The sequence below is a fragment of the Thunnus maccoyii genome, chromosome 9 (assembly GCF_910596095.1).
Source record: "Thunnus maccoyii chromosome 9, fThuMac1.1, whole genome shotgun sequence".
Classification (NCBI taxonomy): Eukaryota; Metazoa; Chordata; class Actinopteri; order Scombriformes; family Scombridae; genus Thunnus; species Thunnus maccoyii.
In genome coordinates this window covers 18201731-18219839 of record NC_056541.1, presented here as the reverse complement: position 1 = coordinate 18219839, position 18109 = coordinate 18201731, and the positions used below count along the sequence as shown (strand labels likewise).

Genomic DNA, 18109 nt, shown 5'->3' with positions numbered 1-18109 from the left:
AAGTACGCCCTTCGGCACACAGACAAAGATTGTAGGTGGCAAAATGGTAAATTGACTGCACTTATATAGTGCCTTCGTAGTCTTCCAACCACTCAAAGCACTTTAAAATTAAAAGCCACATTCACCCATTCACACACACTCACACACCGATGGCGGCAAGCTACCACGTAGGGTGGTGCCATCAGGAGCAATTTGGGGTATCAGTATCTTGCCAAAGAACACTTCGACATGTGGACTGGAGGAGCTGGGAATCAAACTGCTTATTTTCCCGTTAGTGGATGACCTGCTCTACCTCCTGAGCCACAGTTGCCCCTCAAAGCAGTTGCTAAGTGGTATTGCACGTTTCTGTAATTATGTACGATTTATATGAGAGTAACAACTGAAATTTATACACACACACCACACAGCATAAACAAAAATAATTTTCATTAAAACATGTATTTCACTGTTGGAATTGCAGGAGCGGCGGCGCCCCGGGGCCTTTAAGTTCACCTGTGGCCTCATTTCTTATTTTTGAGCTTTGTACTAACTTCTTGAATCAAACTGGTGACTTTAGTAGCTTCAAAGCAGGCGGTCCATCCTTGCTTTTGTCTTTTTGCTCTTTATCTAAAGGTCTCATTCACGCAGCGCATATTACTAACATCACATCTCTTCGGGGTTACACGCTCACTTACACGTTCTTTTCGTTGTATTTTAACATGAGCTCACTTTTCCTGGTCGTAGTCTGTAACGTAAAAAAAGGAAAACACGTCTACTTATTCTTTATCCCTTTCCTTCATCCTGCATCTCTACAAAAAATCTCTGATTTCTCCTGCTTCTTTATGTGCACTCTCCTTTTTCCTATTTTCTCAAATTGTGTATGTTTTGGCATGTTATGCAGCTTTTAGCATAAATATTCCTGTTGCTCACTAACCAGCTGAAGTGACGGTCAGATTATGAGGCTTCGATTGCAGTTCGTGATGTGCTGCTCTAGCAATGACTTTCTTGTTAAAATTAATCCACTGCCAAAAAGTCTCCCAGCTGAGATAAAGGTCTGTGGAGAAAAATATCTTTACTGTGTGACCTTTCTGTTGATGAATACTTTGCTTAAAGTGCACACTCAGTCTGTTTCAAAGGTAACTGATTTCATGTTGATGACATTTTGATTGGCAGCTCAAAGGTTACTGGTACATTTTTAATTGCTGTTGATTTGGAAAAAAAAAAAAAAAGGTAAAAGAATGAACTTACAGTGTGTTCACATGACAGACTGGTTGTCCACTTTAATTCTCTATGTTGCAAAATGACACCAAGTTGTGAATTTTCAAAATCTTCAATTTTCTAATTTTGTGACGTTTGTTTGTCTCTCTCTCTCTGTCTCTCTCTCTCTCTCTCTCTCTCTCGCTCTCTCTCTCTCTCTCTCTCTCTCTCTCTCTCTCTGTCTGTTTTTTTTTTCTCCTCCCAAATCTGTTTCCCCTTTCCTGACATGGATCCAATCACTCCAATGGACTACAATCATTTTCCGCCTCGATGAACATCACCTGTGATTGGATCAAAAAAAAAAACTCTTCCTCTCACCTGAACCCTCTCCTGACCAATCACATGCCATTCAACTACTTCAAATGGTTCCACCCTGTGTGTCTGTGTGTGTTTGTATGTTTGTGTGTGTGTGCACATCCCCCCCCCCCCCCTCCCCACACACACACACACTCCCCCCTACCCTTCCAAACTTCTCCTGTATCTCTTCTTCCTGGTCTGTGGAAAGCAAATGAAGAATCTTGGGCGGAGGGCAGTTTCTGCGTGCTCGTTAAAAAGAACAATCTTTGCCAGAGGAAAGTGCTGCAGCAACTGTGCTGCAGAACGTGCTCGCAAAAGGGGTGACGGGACGTACTCACTGAGCATAAAGGGAGTGCTGGGGGGGGGGGGACATGGGGGCTCAGGGGGCACCCCCTCCTTCTCAAACCCCCCCCCTGCCCACTCATTCACAGTCACATAATTTATAAGAGAATCTGTGCCTCTTAAAGGGACTGCATCGGAGGTGCGATGACAGGACTACAACAAACCTACCTTTTTTTCTGTACTGGGACACACACGTGGTCAGGGTGTAAAATGACTGGGACTTACTTCAAGAACAAACAAGCAAATGAAAACAAAAGTGAAAAACAAACAAATGAATAAAAGTGTCGGTATTTTGTGACCAAAGCATCGATGCCAAAATAATTGAACCTTCTTTTTTTTTTGTTGCCAGTGTAGGGTGCATAGCTAAAGACAGGAGCCACTCAGCCTGTGAATCTCTGAATACGTCTGTGTGCATTTTTATTTTGGCTCCTCTTCCTCCTCCTCCTCTTTCCAATGTTAACGATGAACAGATGGAAACTGAACATACACTAGGAAAGGCTCTGGTTTTCTGCCTGTAAATATACGTCAAAGGAAAAAAAAAAAAAAAGAAGCTCACTCAGTAATGTGAAAATAATGTCTGTCTGGGCTGACTTTGGCTGTGCAGGGGAGGGTAGACAAATTCACACACGCAGTTATACACACACACACACACACACACAGCACAAATATATATATATACACACACATATATATGTATACCACATACAATTTTAAAAAAAACATGAGTTTACACACATAGAGCAGTCTCCACTTGAAGTTACAGACGCTGCAGTGTCACCGTTATCCCAAGACTGATGTACGTTACTGACCAAAGTCACCTCATTTCATTTATTTAAAAAAACATGAACCCGCCCTCTGAATAGTGTGTGTGTTTGTCTTTATTGGTGTGTGTAGGAGAATGCCATTAATTCTTGATGTAAGCCCAGACGGCATTGATTCATTCCAGAGGTACAAGACGAGTCGATAGTCATTCCTTCCGGAGCTTTCTGCAGGGAAGGAAACGCAGCAGCGAGTTATAATGAATTTGTGGTACTAGGGATGCACCGATGCCCATTTTTCACTCATGATGCAGATTCTGGAGACTAAAACTTTTTGCCCAAAATTGAGTATTGATTCCATCCATTACTGTGACTGGACAATGTAAAGCTCCGCCATTATTTTGTTGTCACTGGATAAAATAATTCAAAAATAACTTCTTTTATTTTTACAGGAATCTGCAGTTCTCCTGTGTGTTAGTTTGATTTTCCTCATATGTAACCCAGATAAAGGGAATTTTGATAGATTATTTCATCTGGTGTCAGCTCTGTATCGGTGCATCCCTGTTCTCAGATAAATAGGAGTTTTAGAAGTTTCTACTCTTCATCATTCCACTATAATGTCAATGCATATCAACTGTAGTATTGCTCTACACTTTCAACATAGAAGGTCAATGATCGGCACAGGAAACATTCTGTCGTTATCATGTTTCATCTGCAGGTAAAGATCTCTGACAGGCAGACAGACGGCGGCAAACTGCTGTGGTGCAAAACAGAGCTGTGACTGTTTAACTTTCAGTTAGATCGCAAAAGTTCAAAATTTAAACATAGAAACGCATTTGGGAGTAGAACTTTATGTTCAATCAACTCAAGAGAAATTGGAAAGCAAACACAATGAGGCAATCAATTTTTTTTTTTCTCTCTATTTACATTTTAATTGTTAAGAACTGAAAGTGGACTTGTTGACAGCATCACTGTAGAACCGGGAGTGTGTCAGAAATGTTAAATCATATCGAGCCAAAACTATACTTGTGTTAAGGCCGACAGACGTCAGATGTCTGGCTTCTCTTTCTGTCTGTCTCCGAACCTTACCTGGTGGAACTCAAAAGCTTATTCTGGTGGTGCTGGTTTCTAATAAAGAACAGCAAAAAAAAAAATGTTTAAGATTCTTATTCTATTTGTGTGGGTTTTCACACCCGCAGCTTGAGCATTTACAGTATTAGATGAATTGTTGTACTGTCAACTGGTTATGGTTCTTGATGATTTGTAATAAAGATTGATGAATCCCCTGTTTTGGTTAACAAAAACTTATTCTTGGTCATTGTTTAAGATGACTTGAATTGACTTTAGATTGTGTGGTAGTAGACACACACATACATACATATACACGCACATACACACACACACACACACACACCCCTCGTATAAAAGCTGTTTTTATTGTGTACCTGTGACATATCTGTGACAATGCATTATTAATGTTACTCAAAGTCCTAGTTTTGAAAATCTTTTTTTTTTTTTTTTTTTTTACTTAAGTGTTCTTATTAAAATGTTTAATCTGTTCACGTTTTTGTTTTCAGTTTCCATTCATTATGTTGATATTCATCAGTATTATTTCAGCCACTGGCATCATTGTTCATCAGTGTCTCTCGCTTGCTACACCAAAACATTAGGTCCCCTCTTTTCACTTCTTATTGAGTTATTTTTACAAATTCACAAAGGGGAATAACATCATTGAAATTCAGATCATTGCGTTCAGAAACTTTTACTTCAACGCTCGATCAGATTGATTAAATTAAAGTTCCACACGCTCCGAGCCGAGCACTTTAAGGGGGACGTGTGCACTCAATGACAATTAGGTGGAAGTTAAAAACAGGTCAGCAATGCAAGGATTTGCTGCTTTATCATTGGTGCAAACTTTGTCGTCTTATTAAGTCTATACTGTTTTTAAATTCATGAGAGAGATAAGATGAGTCTGAATGTTTTGCTTTTCTTCAGTTCAGCATTTTCCTTTTTCACCATACAGCAGCAATTAATACTGAAGCAGCAGATAACAAAACTCAAAGGATTTCATTTAAATAATGTTGACTTACAATATACATCTCCAAAATCAGCTCTGTTTGAGGAGAGAACAGATAAGAAATTCCCTGATTGTCAGCAGTTGCATTTTTAACATAAAAGATATTTATTGATAAGTAATAAAAGTATATCTGCTAATATATATAGCATATAGTATAAGTAACTGTTACTGTCCTCCCACTCATCCCCATACAGTTATCTATTTTGATTTGTTATGTTTGGTTTCTGTCCATGTTGTAGAACTGGTAGATAATTTATAACATTGGAAATTTTTATTATTGCAGGAATTTGAGTGACTCCAAAATCTTTCTTTACAAAAGCTCATCGCTGCTTTTAAGGCAACGCTGTGAGATTCATCCCTTTTTCACTGAACCAAGGAAAGCCTTGTTTCTGTTATCTGTTGGTATTCACAGGTTATGTCGTTAAGATCATTACACACATGTCTTGATTGCTGGTGACAACCTGTGACCATAAGTCATGTTCATTTGTTTGTGTATTAATGAGCCAATAGTACGGTTTGGATCTGCTATGTCACTTAAATTAATTCAGCACAATTCATGTAAGAAAATCCTACAAGTGTCACAAAATCAAACAACCAAACATATTTTTCTACAACCCTTATGGGCTCATTTATTTAATAATAGAATAAAACTCTACATACTGCTCATAAACTCCCCAACTAATGTTGTTTCTGTTAAGTGCACATCTTGTCATGGCTGAAGCTCCCTCCAGTACTGACTCTGGCCAAACTGAACATTATCTCTCCAGTTTCTAGCATCTTCTGGAATTCAAATTATGTGGGAAGCCATGAGAAGTCTTTAGTTCATTCTGCTGTAACTCACGGACTGGCAGCGCTGTGGCTCAGTAGTTAGCAATATGTGTCTTTTTCCAGGTGCTTCCTACCCCAAAAGACATGCATGTTAGGTAATACTACTAATAGTCCCCTTGACTAAGGCATTGGCTTACTAAGTAGTGAGGATATGTCAAATATCCAGGACAAGTTTCCCCACAGGGATTAATAATGTATAACTTTACTCCAGTCGAGAAGAAGGGACACTTTCCTGTGGTAAGAAATGCACAGTATTTGATAAACAGCGTGGTTCTCTACACCACCTGCAGGGTGTCGTAAATATATTTCTCTTTTCCTGCTTTCTGGTACCATGTGTGTGCAAGTATCAGGAGGTGAAAAGGTCAGGGTATTTGGATTCAGGACCAGGTGTGGTGGATGTCAGTGTGATATCTGCCACAGAGTTCTCCCTCTCTCTCCCGACAGAGTAGACTGTCAATGTCCTTGCAAGGTCAGCCGAGTCCATAACAGAGGAAAAGTTTTACTCCCCTGAGTGACAGGCTCTCTTTCTTCCCCGCACCATTCTTCTTCCGTCTGGCTGTGGGAGTCCAAAAGTGTCTGCTTTTTGCTGAGTGGAGTTGTGCGGCTCTCCGTCCCTTGAGAACTTGGCTCCCTGTTTGTTTGTGTGCGTGAGTGAGGGGGAGACAAACAGAAAGACAGGGAGACAATTTGTGTGCGCGAGGGAGAGTGACGGCGTTTATTCGGGGGCTGTTTGAATGGTTTCAGCAGAGCTCTACTGAATGGGAAGCCACCGCCTGTTGTGTTTGTACACAAAGAAGCTCTTTTGTTTTGAGAGGAACAATTGAGCTTTTCACAGAAAGCCAGAGAGCACAGACAACCTCGCCGCTGCCTTGAAGGATGCACACACACACACAAAAACACACAGCTCCATCCTTATGCCTGAGCCAGTGTCTGTCACCTTTGTCTAATACAAAGGTGGGATAGGAGACAATGTTTATGCCTCTTTTGTTATGGCTCTTTTCAATGCTGCCAAGTGTGAAGCTGAAGGTTGATGGGCTTTTTGGAACTTTCTCCTCAATCCTCCAGCAACTTTGGACACAATAGCTTATATACATATAATCTATGTCCTGAATGAATGTGACCAAAGTTTATATAAGACTCATTCATACAGGAAAAAAGTTCAACAATATGCTGCAGGTCCAATGTATGTATGTAAATTTTACTGTTGCATTGGGCTGAAAGACAATAATGTATCTACCTGGAGTGTGATACTATTTTTGATCAATGCCAATGACTCAACAATCACTTTGCCAGGTGTTGAGATTTCTGGCACCCAAAACTCAATTTCCAGCCTGTACTCCATTCTGCAACAAAAACTTTCCGACCTAAAACCTACGCACATTTTCTGCATTTTCTGCAGTGGAGGATTAGGCACATGAGGCTGTTGGATGACATTTCATTCTCAAGTAAAAAACAAATGATAAGTTGGCGTCATTACAGTATTTTTGTTTTATGATGTTGTAGTGTGATTGTGTTACATCTGTGATCTAATTAGCAAACTCATTTCTCCTTCAAGTAGCCGAGCCAGAGACATGCTGATGTTAACGTTGCCTGGTCACTAATGCACAGTGGTATAAAAAATACTCCATTACAAGTAAAACTCCATATTTAGCATACTGAAGTAAAAATACATAAGCATTGGCTTTAAATGTATAATGCAGAATGTACCAATTTGGAGTGCTGTAAATAAGATTAACGCTTGTTTTAATGGTCAATTTTAAGAACTTTATATACTGTTTTTCAAACTGATAATATATTTTACATAATAAAATATTGGTTTGAAAGAAGCAAATGTAGTAAAACGCACAATATTTCCCTCCGAAATGTAGTGGAATAGATATAAAAAGTATCCCGAGATACTCAAATAAAGTACAAGTACCTCAAAATTGTACTTTAGTAAATGTACTTTCTTGCTTTCTATCATTGCTAATACAGCTCCATTAAAGTCATCAATTACTTTTTCAGTCCAAGGTCTGAGAAAAGGCTCCAGTCGCTGCTGAGGAGCAGGGTGTGCCACACAAATGAATGTGTGTAACTCACTGTAGTTTCAAGTTTACCTAAACAGCATGTTTTAGGACTCTGGGAGGAAAACACTCAATCATGGAGAGAGCTTATACGTACATAGACTCCACGCAAAACTAAAATTGTCCTGTCAGCTTACTTTTAAAAGTAGATTTATGTTTCCGCTGTCTGCAGAGTAGAGATGTTGTGACTTCATGCTTATGATCCAAATCAGTCTGCACGAGTGAAACAATGATAATCCGTGTTAGTATTAAAAAGCCTTGAGTTATTTTTAGAAGCATCTCCATATCTACAAATATGTCAAATCCAAATTGTGTCTCTTGTTTACTGTAAAAGCTCTCAGCAATTAGACAGCATGCCAGAGAATTAACATGGTATGACTGACATTGTCAAACTTGATGTTTTTCAACCTTTGAAGAAAAAAAAAAGAAACGTATTTTGCACATAACATAAACACACGACATGAAGAAGAAAGCAAATGAGATACAGTTGTTATTGTGCATGAGATGTCAGGAGGCAGAGGATAATGAGCTAGACCTTCAGTGAAATGGAAACAATAACAACTGACTGTTGGTTATAATTAGTGGATACTAGGACACATCACAGCATCAACTGAAGTCACTCAAGTAAAAAAAAAAAAAAAAAGGAAGTGAGCAAACACATGACAACGCTGGTAAACAAATAAAAAGAAAACACGGAGCAAACAGCAAAGTGCGTAAGTATGAAATAGGTACAAAAACTATCTTGGAATACTGATCCTTGAGAAATTGTATTTGTCATGTTGTTCACTGTTGCTCTCTGTCTGCAGGACAGTACATGAGTCCACATGGAAAGTGCCACTTGTGTGACGCTACTTGTATGCAGTGTAAAGGTCCAGAGAGAGAGGACTGCACCAGCTGCCCCCCAGCACGGTGAGAGCCACTGAAATATAAACATCTACGTTCAAAGGTGACCCAGATGAAACCATTTTCAGTTGTGAAAACTATATCTCTGTTTTTCTTATTTATATTTATTGTTTATTTATATAGGGATGGGTATAGAGCATGAACTAATTCCACATACCACAGCGGTTATAGTTTAAGCTAGTTTGCAATGACCGTCCTGAGATGGGCCTTCAAAATTCATAAACCTCAGCTGTCAAATACATATTAAACTGGACTGAGCTCAACAATACATATAAATACAGTACATTAAAACACAAAACTCAACAAGAAAGTACATACAAAAACAGCGTAAAACACAATCGATCTTGAGCTTGTATATTTATCTTATACATACAGTGCATCATACAGAGACACAACAAACACTGTGTTTCTCACTAGTAGTAAGGATGTTAAATGTGTTGACAGTTCAAACAACCTGGAGTACAAATGTAGAAAGTAGCTTATTACAAGAAGTCTTGTTACTGTAATTAAACGGCTTTTTCTAGAGTCTTTGAGTCTTTTCTAAAATGGGTTAAGTCTGTTTTAACAAAAGGAGATTTTTGAGTTGACAAGTACCGTTTTCAGCGAAGCGATAACTAAAGCCTATTATGTGTATGTGTATTATGTATATTATATACAGTGGCTGAAGCAGATTTTGCACGATTCATTGTGAACAACATCCTCACCTGCAGGTTCTTTGACGATGGCCGCTGCGACATCCGCTGCCGGGCAGGGCGTTACGCGATGGGGAGACAATGTCACCTCTGTCACCACACCTGCCACGAGTGCACAGACGAGGGGCCCGACAGCTGCACCAGCTGTGACACAGGTACTCTAACTTGGGTTAGGATTTGTAAAAACACTTTTTAAAAATATTTTAATAATTAAATGCACATCCAGATAAAAAAAAAATCTCAACATTTGTATATCGACACTGCGTTGCTTTAAGTGACAGGAAAAAGTAAGTTGATGTAGATAAAACCATCAATACAATCTTATATTTGAACAATTCTCCTTCTGTCTTTCCTATCTCATAAAACCTGCACCTTCTTTATCCTCCTTGAAGTGACACATGGTAGCTTTGTGCAGCGGTTCACTTGAAAACCCATTTATCTAACTGTGACTGGAATCTGAGTGAAAATCGTGCTTTTTCGTAAGATCGTATGGATCAAGCCAAGGCTCATTTGTGCCAGGCTCCACCAATCAATCCTCTAAAAGTAAATGAATCTAATTAAAGCAGTAATTCAGTCCAGGCCTGCAGATAGATGTAGATAGATGCCTGCAGATAGATGTGTTAAAAGGGGAAATCACTCATTTGTATCCTTATGCAGAGGTCACAGCACATCTCCCAGGTTTTAGCTCAGTTAAAGGACAAACTGTGTCTGGAGTTAGATGGCTCTTGTGTTTGTGTGGTCTTTATTTTTTGGGGTATAATTTTGAACAAATACAAACAAGAAGACAATAAATTCCTTTTGTGACATTTTGACCCTCTAGTTAATTTTTATGACCACAAGATCCCGTGCAGCCAATGCGAAGTCCATAAAAAAAAAAAACCCTTTTCCATCAGTGTGAAAACAACAATCGTTATGATAAAACCCGGACATCATTAGAGGCTTGCAGCTGTAGAAATATCAACTTGAAGGTGGTAGTAATAACTGTGTTTATCACAGTGTCACAGACGGTATTATGGCTGTCAGAATGAATGTATTTACACAAGGGAGATTCTGTTACGCACACACCCAGCTACACACACACACACACACACATACACACACTCACACGCACTTAAAGACACCAGGCAGCCAAGGAGAAGATTAACACCAGATTTCCCCTTCACACATACACTCTCTCTCTCTCTCTCTCTCTCTCTCTCACCCTCACGTGTGCACACACACACTCTCTCAATTAGCCGGCAAGTTTGTCAGACTGTGTTTGCAAATGTGGTTCCATTTAATTGCAGGTCTGTCTGAGGCTCAGTGAGACATAACAATAATAACATGAAGAGACCCTCCATCTGTCATTTCTCTCTCAAAACAACCTCTCTTATCTCAGTCCGTTACACACAGACACACACACACACACACACACACACATACACACACATACTGATCCATACTGAGCAGATAGTTCTTGATATTGACCTTTGATATAATGTGCAGTTATACACCCCTGCTGTGTCTAGAGGGGGAAAATGAAAGAGAAGCAGAAATGAGCTTAATAGGCAACAAGGGATCAGATGAAGAAAAGTAAAGGGATGTGTAATCTAAAATATCAGTGTCCATTTCAAAAATAGTGACATACACACACACGCACACACACACAAGCTGAGACGTGCATGAAATCAGGCAAACTACACACAAGCTAGTACAGAAGTGAAGTTTTAATTTCCACCCTTTGATTATTGCATTTTTTCACTCAGTCAGTGTACAAGTGTTGTACAGTTTACATGTAAGAGTGCCAAATGTCTGTATAGTGCTGTCTAAACACTGCTCAGATGTGGTGAAAGATACTGTAGAACAACTTGCAGTGAAAATTTCCTGCTGTAAATGTGTTACTATTCAACAACATTCATATATAATGACATAGAGACAAACCAGCCTATGTTTCAATGAGTATATCTGCATACTGTACCTGTTTTTTGCATCAGCACTCGCTGCCAAAGTTCTTGTCCCTCCTTTACAGATTTCCTTCTCTTCTCCTGCTGCATCTAGATAAATTTCACGAGGCCAGGTACCTGTTTAAGGGTCAGTGTCGGGAAGTCTGTCCAGAGGGGTTCTTCCACTCTGCTTGGAAGCGGTGTGAACCCTGTGTTGCTGACTGCATCATCTGCACAGAAAAAGATCACTGCCTCCGCTGCAGCCCAGGACACAAGTTCAAAAACGGCAAGTGCGTTCCGCTGGAGTGCAGTACAGGTGAGAGACTTTAATACACGTTCATTTGCAGACGTCACTATGTATTAACTATGTATTAGACTCCTGGTGGATGACTTCTACAAAGGTCACCACTTTGAGTAAGGTTGCATAAAAGCATAAATAAGAAAAGAGTTTGCATTATTATTGTCAAATACATGAAAAGTCGGGAAAGACGTTATAATAGCTGCCGCCACCCACTGTCGCTCAGCACCGCTGTCACAGAGCGGGCCTGAATTCGGCAAACGTCACCACACACACACACACACACATGTAGCACACTGACCTCATTTTACAGCAAGTATTACAATTCAAATGCCTTCAGACAGTTTGTTGTGATTTGCAATTTGCTTTTGATTTTGACACAAATCAAACAGAACCCCACACTTCCTGCACAAGCATGAAGATGTGAGAGGACTGTAGGATTTGGAAATGTATCTGCAATTTGCAAGTGACAATTATTTGCGAAACAGGTCTTTGCCACCATTCGAGATCTGTGTGTAAAAAGTGCTCGCAAATTACTTTCATGAAACAGGTGCCTGCATACCATCAAAAGGAGAAAACTACATAAGGCCGCAAAACTCTATTCGACAGTGTGAGAATATCATATCAGAAATATCAAAACACTGTGTTTGTATATTGGTATAGACATGATGTTTATTGCTTTAGCAGCTTATTGCTGTATGAAAGAGAGAAACAACTGAAAATGCCCGAGCAGACAAATAAAGCCAACCCAGCTTTTTTCATCTATCTTGGCTTGTCTGGTGCTGATGTGTTCTTGCCTCTACTTTCTGTTCTTAATCTGTTCAACTAAAGAACATTTGCTAAATAAAAAACTTTTTTTTTTTTTTTAGAGAGATTGTGAAAGATGAACACATTGCACTTGATCTCATTGTATGAGATCAAATGTGGATGCTAGCCAAAGGAGGATTGAGAAAGAACTGAAATGTTTTGAATGAGATATTCGAGATAAGGGGAGGTGAAGGTAGGGAGTTATAACTTCACTGCATTAAATGTGAGACAGAGGTGAAGAGTAATGATGAGAGTTAGTATGTGAGCATATAAAATGTACGAGTGGGAGGATGAGGTTCTTATCATATGTGGCAGGCAGGTCTCAACAGGACCGACAGACAGCTTGAACTGTGGAGCAGGCGAAATTTTATCTGGTGTGGATGGTGGTGGGATTTATGTCTGTCCATTTAGCCATTGACTCATCTTCTTCTTCTTCTCTTCTCTATTTTTCTCTTCTCTTCTCTTCTCTTTGTCCTCTCTTTGTCTTCTCTTTGTCCTCTCTTTGTCTTCTCTTATCTTTTCTCTTCTTTTTTCTCTTTTCTCTTCTTCTCTTCTTATCTTTTCTCTTCTCTTCTTATCTTTTCTCTTCTTCTCTTCTCTTTTCTCTTCTCTTATTTTTTCTCTTCTTCTCTTCTTATCTTTTCTCTTCTTTTCTTCTCTTCTCATCTCTTCTCTTCCTCTTATCTTTTCTCTTCTTCTCTTCTCTTCTCTTCTTTTCTCCTCTCTTCTCCTCTCTTCTCTTCTCTTCTCTTCTCTTCTCTTCTCTTCTCTTCTCTTCTCTTCTCTTCTCTTCTCTTCTCTTCGTCTTTTCTTCTGTAACATAAATAAAAAAGTTGCATCAAAATTTTGGTGGAGAGGTGAAAAGATGACAAAGCAATTACGTCTAAAATAACACAAGCACCATTTAAACGGCACTTTCCTGAATTTATGACAAAAAATTACAATCTGTCTTTAATCAATGTAATCGGATTGTCATGTCAGAGATATAATGGGTTTAACTTTAAAATGACCTGTTTGTTGAAACAAAAAAAATGCGCAAGTGTGTCATCCAGTATTAAACAATTAACATGGAGTCAAGTATTTTAAAAGAAATGAGCACGTAGCATTCTGAAATGAATCTGAATAACATCGCTCTCTGAGTCTTTTTTTCCATCTTCTCTGCATTTAATCATCATTTTCTTGTGTCTTTTGTATTTTTAATCCACTGTTTTATCTGCTGCCTTCATCAGGTAAGGTTGCCAATGCAAAGAATGAGGACTGTCTCCCCTGTGATGAGGGCTGCGAGCAATGTCAACACAGTAAGTAGACAGTGTCTCTCTCTCGCTCCTCACTTTGTCTCTTCCCTCTTGCCTCTTTCCCTTTCTTCATCTATCAAACTGTAGAAATCAAACCAAGCGCTCTGTTGCTGCAGCAACAGATATATCACTGTAGCTAAATGTCTTGCGTTCAAAGTGAAATTTGGACTGCTCATCTTTTTACTACAGCTGAAGACTTTTATCATTATAGTTCTCAGGCGTAAGATACAGCAAACTGTTGAGAAAGCTTGTGACGAAAACATGACAAAAAAATTATTTACTGCGTTAAATGTATTTTTCAGTGTAGACATGAGGTGTGGTGCCTGCATGTACTAATGATGCTGCAATTGACAGCTGTTGCCCCTCACTCTTCAAAGAAAGCTGTCTGCTACTGCAGATACATCATTGTAAATTAACTTAAATGAGCTCCGATAACTGAGCTACATGACTACAATATATGTTGTTCTACAATTAATGACCTCCTGTTTATTCCAATATGCCTCATTCATTTGGGAAATCATTTAGACAAACATAGACCATCTCGTAGAACTTAAATGCAAATTTCCCTAATTATCATACACCTTACCCCATTAGAAGATGTCACATTAGCATTCGGACTCACATAAGTGCAGAATATCTGATTTTTTTTTTTCACTTTTTGCAAGATGTTGATTATCTTTTCCTCAAGGAAACACTGCCTACAATCTAGTGTATGTTCGAAGCACGTTATCTATCCCAGAAAATGGTTAAAAAAGATTTTCCACTCCTGAATGACATTTGTCCACTTGTGATTCCTTCCACACTAAATATCAAAAATCAACATATCTTTCTATACAGCCAAACAGAACCGTCTTTTACTGAATGATGTTTTTTGATTATTTGTTCTCTTTTTTCTCAACACAGTTACAGTAAATGTTACAGTAAATATTACCTCGAGCTCATTCCTTGTGCCACATGAAGATAAAGCATTTCCTTCTCCCAGAGATGATTAGCAACATACCATAGAAAGTGGTTATTGTGCTGAACTAGTCTGAGGTGGAGACAAGCTGTTATTATGTCATTATACACTCTGGGTGGAATATCTTTCTTCACTCTAGTACCCCCCCCTCCCCCACCACAGCCTCCCAGACACCCACTCACTCTCAGTAATCACAATTCTGCAAGCTATACAAGTCAGTCAGCAGATTAGAGATTTGAGATGATTGGCCTGGTGGTGACGTGGTGCTACGGGCTAAAGTGAGGATGAAACAGAACATGCAGTGTCTGAGATTGGCATTTGATATGTGTGTGCATGCTTACACCATGTGTCATCCTGCGTTTCTAACAGTATGAAAACCCCTTTTGGACATTTAATGTTTGGAAATCTTGGGACTTTTTCGTGGGGCTACATCGGGGGTTCAGACTTGGGTGTAGGTTGTAAATCAGGATTAGGATTAGATATAGATCAGGATTAAGACATGCACTATTTGTCTTTGTCTTTTCAAGCTCATGTCTGTGAAAACGCTGAATTAGCTGGTTACAGGTCGCAAAAAGGCAACAAAAGACCCCAAAAATGTGTACACGTGTTCTGAAGCAATACATTTTGCTCTTAGGTTTTGAGTTTTATCTTCATTTTGAGTTATAAGAATAGGCTTATGAGTTTGTGTGCTAGTGTGTAATGTGCTTTTGTGTGAGATCAATGAGCCGGCCTGCCTGACTGTCTGTGATAAGATACAGCAGCCCCTACTCACTCCTATCTCCCCCATCATATGACTTCAATACTTCTTTTTAAGTCATCAGCACTTTTATACCCATCAATCCTTTATGCATCCTGTACTGCTTGATCATAGGATAAGGGTTCAGAAATATTTTATAATTTGACTAGTGTCATGTTTAAAGATCCCCTCCAGACATGTTTTAAGATGTATATAATACGCTCTACTTTGAATAGTAATAATAAAATAATAACAGCAAGTTTGATTATCTTGTTAAAATCCTTAAAATGACATCTCCCTCATTAAAAGTCTATGAATCTATCGACAGAATCTATGAATATGCAAACATATTTCATTTCAGAAGTTTAATTGCTGGATACAAGATGTCTCCTACTTCACTGTTAAGTCCATTCTCAGTGTTTGTGCACTAGAGCTTCAAGTTTCCACGTCACACTTGTGTAAATTGAATACCTTGTCCAGGATTAGCTCCAAACTAGTTATGATGTCACAAATCCTGCTTATTAGGTGCATGACTTAAACCAAGATTTAAGATGAGAGAAACTTCCCACTTTCAGCATATAAATGTGAAAACAGCCTTCTAGTGTCAAACTTCATCATTCTGCACAGTGAAGCTCAAACATCCAACTGAAGGAACAAGAAGACATTTTTGAGTGGAGGAGGACTTTAAATCTGTCTTGGTTTTGTGTCATTCCAGCCATGGCACAGACGTACATGTCTCATGTAGCTCAGTGGTTAAATCTCTCTCAGGCTGAATGGTTTAATCATCAGATGTAGTCTTTTACCTGTGATTAAAAAACCCGTCATCAGCTTGGTCCTCTTTGGCGTGTTGCTCCTTGTCTTCCTCTGTTACTGAGCACCACTGCTGACACATTTCTAATCAGTCTGTGTGCTTCAAAGTTCTTCTCTCAATATCACCAATCCACCTCTCAGGGCCTCCCTTCTTTCCTTCTATCATCGATTTTGTGTTTCATTTGCTAAACTCATGAACATCAGCTATTTCTGACCATCATGCCTCATGATGACTCTACGCCATGATTTCTCTACTTTGTCTCAATATCATCTAGTATTGATCTTGACTAGTCAGATTACACTTCAAGAAAGCAGTAACATACAGTTCCTCTCCTGTGGAGCCAGACTCTGGCTGCTCCGAGGCGGTTGGCAAGCTGAAGCTCACCTCGCCTCCAGTGTTCGGCTTTTTTCGATTGCTTGATAAAAGCTGTCTTTCTCATAGATGTTTTACTTCATTACATTAACGCACATCTATTCTCTTTTTCTCTATCAGCAATCCACTTCACAAAGACTTCTTGATAAGCATATTCTGTCACTTTCTCACCCCGGAGTGCTGAAATGAAGTTTATCCATCTCCACTCTTGACTATATATCACATTTTTTTTTTTTTTTTACCGAGACTGCTAATTACTTCAGTGTCATGCACATGTATATCATATTGTATGTGTTTAAGTGCTAATTTATGTAGTGTGTGAGTGCATGTAGACTGTAAATGTGTGTGTGCTCGCACATTCCACAAGTGCATACTTCAGGATGTGTATGCCAGTTTAAATTCTGTTGAAATCCCCCCTCCCCTGGCTTGCACAGTTAATATTTATGCGGCCGCTATTTTCTCTCTTCACATAGACACAGCCTGGAGGCATGATTTCCGGCTCCTCACTCCTTCTCTCTCTTATTCTATACCTCTGTCCCTCCCACCTTTCCTTTCTCCCAGTCTCTCCCTGTATGAGTAATTGCTTTCACAGGTAGTGGCTTGTCGACCGCATTGAAGTGCAAACCAGTGCGGCGTTAAGCTGTGGGTGCTGGAAGGAGACAGAGAGGCAGAGGAATGGGGTGTGGGGGTCGACGGAGGCTTTTCTGGAGAGGATGAATGTCCCAAGGGGAAGTCTGCAGAAGGGGCTTTCTTAAGTAGTTATTTCCATCTCTTTCTCCCCCCGTCTCTCTCTCTCTCTGTCTCTCCTTAACCCTTTCTCTCTTTCTGCTTCCTGTCTCTGACTGCTCCTTTCTCTGTCTTCCTCCTACCCTTCCACCCTGTGTCCTGTTTTGTTTTGTCATCGATGGACTACAGGATGACAGTGTGGCTCTTCTTTGGTTTCCAGTTGTATGATTTTGATTGACAGCAGGAATTAATTAGTTTGGAAGAAAAATAAACTTCCTCTTTGTGTGTGTGTGTGTGTGTGTGTGTACAACCACAGACTCACTCTCTCTCTCTCTCTCTCTCTCTCACACACACATACACACACACACACCTAAATTATGTATTAATATCCTCTGCATATGTTCCACAGACTCAGACAGAGACAAAAGAAACCCACATATACAGCAAATATCCGGATGTTTTACAAACCTGTCACTCACATTATGCATGTTTTTGTGTCAGCAGAAAAGTTCAGCTGTAGTAAAGGGCGAACGGACGGCACAGAACACAGCAGCAGCATCTGAAACTAACAGACATTATAGAAGTGAACTGAAATGGCCGTAGAGACTCTTTGATTTTTACATTTGTTTGTCTGGGTTAGATTGGATTGCTCGGTTTGCATTGATCACTCTCAACTGATGATTGATCCTAAAGTGCCACTCAATTCCTGTGAACTTTAACACTTTTATTGTGTGATGCCAGAGTGCCTCCTGCTGGTGACAAAGGGGACTGACACTGTGTCCCAATTCCGTACTGCAGGTTTTGAGTATGAAGTGTGTTCGCATTGGGATCTAAGGAAAGAGGGTGTAGCATGCTGTACAGATTGTGAAACCCCTTGAGGAGAATTTGTAATTTGTGATATTGGGTTATACAAATAAAACGGACTTGACTTCAAACTGGAAAAGAGACAAAGTACACTCAAAACAGCATCTGTTTATACTAAAAAACC

At 39.5% G+C, this 18109-nt stretch overlaps 1 protein-coding gene across 3 annotated transcripts in view; it reads left to right on the top strand.

Moving 5' to 3' along the window:
• Positions 1–18109, top strand: part of pcsk5b (proprotein convertase subtilisin/kexin type 5b) — a 79858-nt gene that overhangs the window by 52806 nt on the left and 8943 nt on the right. Inside the window, exons 21-24 of one of the 3 annotated variants that reach the window (XM_042420760.1) lie at positions 8408–8510; positions 9215–9351; positions 11234–11434; positions 13453–13521. In XM_042420760.1, the coding sequence (XP_042276694.1) occupies positions 8408–8510; positions 9215–9351; positions 11234–11434; positions 13453–13521 (510 nt within the window). Of the gene's footprint in view, positions 1–1741; positions 3920–8407; positions 8511–9214; positions 9352–11233; positions 11435–13452; positions 13522–18109 lie in introns of those variants that run through there. The other 2 variants (XM_042420762.1, XM_042420761.1) reach the window with 2 other exon arrangements.